At 39.2% G+C, this 823-nt stretch overlaps 1 protein-coding gene across 1 annotated transcript in view; it reads right to left on the bottom strand.

Moving 5' to 3' along the window:
• Nucleotides 1-823, bottom strand: part of LOC107574012 (ectonucleotide pyrophosphatase/phosphodiesterase family member 2-like) — a gene marked incomplete at its 3' end in the record, with an annotated part of 33,202 nt that overhangs the window by 4,056 nt on the left and 28,323 nt on the right. Inside the window, exon 20 of the mRNA XM_016260484.1 lies at nt 396-473. Within this exon, the coding sequence (XP_016115970.1) occupies nt 396-473 (78 nt within the window). The remainder of the gene's footprint in view (nt 1-395; nt 474-823) is intronic.

Raw genomic sequence — 823 nt, forward strand, 5'->3', positions numbered from 1 at the left:
CCAGCAGTGAACGGAGCTAAAATACAACGTAGCCTCAAAATGTGTTTTTACCAAATATACTTCACAAAAGCATCAGCTAATTCACATGCACAAAAGCGTTCATGTTTGCAAACAGCAATTCACAAACTCACCTAATTCATATTCGCAAACGCAAGCTTGCACATTTCTGATTTTACGTGCACTGATGGGTAAATCTGCATTTGTAGATCGTTGTGTGGGTTTCGTACCTATTCACGGTGCTTTTTAAAATGGCCTTTATTTTTAGCCAATCAGATATGAGTTTCCCCTCCAGCTAATTTTTCACACACTCAACGCTTTGACTCTAGAAGCACAACTTTGTGCATCTGCCGCTCATGCATTTGTGAATAAATGAATTTTAGCAGCTCAGGACTCACTCTTGAAGGCGGGATACATGGGAACCGTGTTTGAGATGAGTGAAGCTTCATATCTGGATTCAGCCGCAGCAGAGAAATCTACAGAGATCAGCAGCAGTCATTCAGACATCAGATTTACCTCTGAACCATCCGGAGCAAAGACACTACAGGCAAACCGTTGTGTTTTCATGCACTGGGACAGTTTTTCGGTCTGTTTTGCTTCCATTTCATGTCTCTGCTTTCAGACTAGTGGAAAGCATGCAAAATACACTTCTAAGTCTTTATTTTATTGCACTTTATGTATTTGCTTCTGTAGATTTCACCATCAATCCGTATTTTTAACCCTTAACATAGACGTGAAAGTATCCAAACTTAAATTGTTATAATGCACGAATATGCTTTTTGAATACAGACCTAATGTTGGACTCTTTTTAAAGAAGACAATCAGC

The sequence above is a fragment of the Sinocyclocheilus grahami genome, unplaced genomic scaffold (genome assembly GCF_001515645.1).
Source record: "Sinocyclocheilus grahami isolate Dianchi unplaced genomic scaffold, SAMN03320097.WGS_v1.1 scaffold2090.1, whole genome shotgun sequence".
NCBI lineage: Eukaryota > Metazoa > Chordata > Actinopteri > Cypriniformes > Cyprinidae > Sinocyclocheilus > Sinocyclocheilus grahami.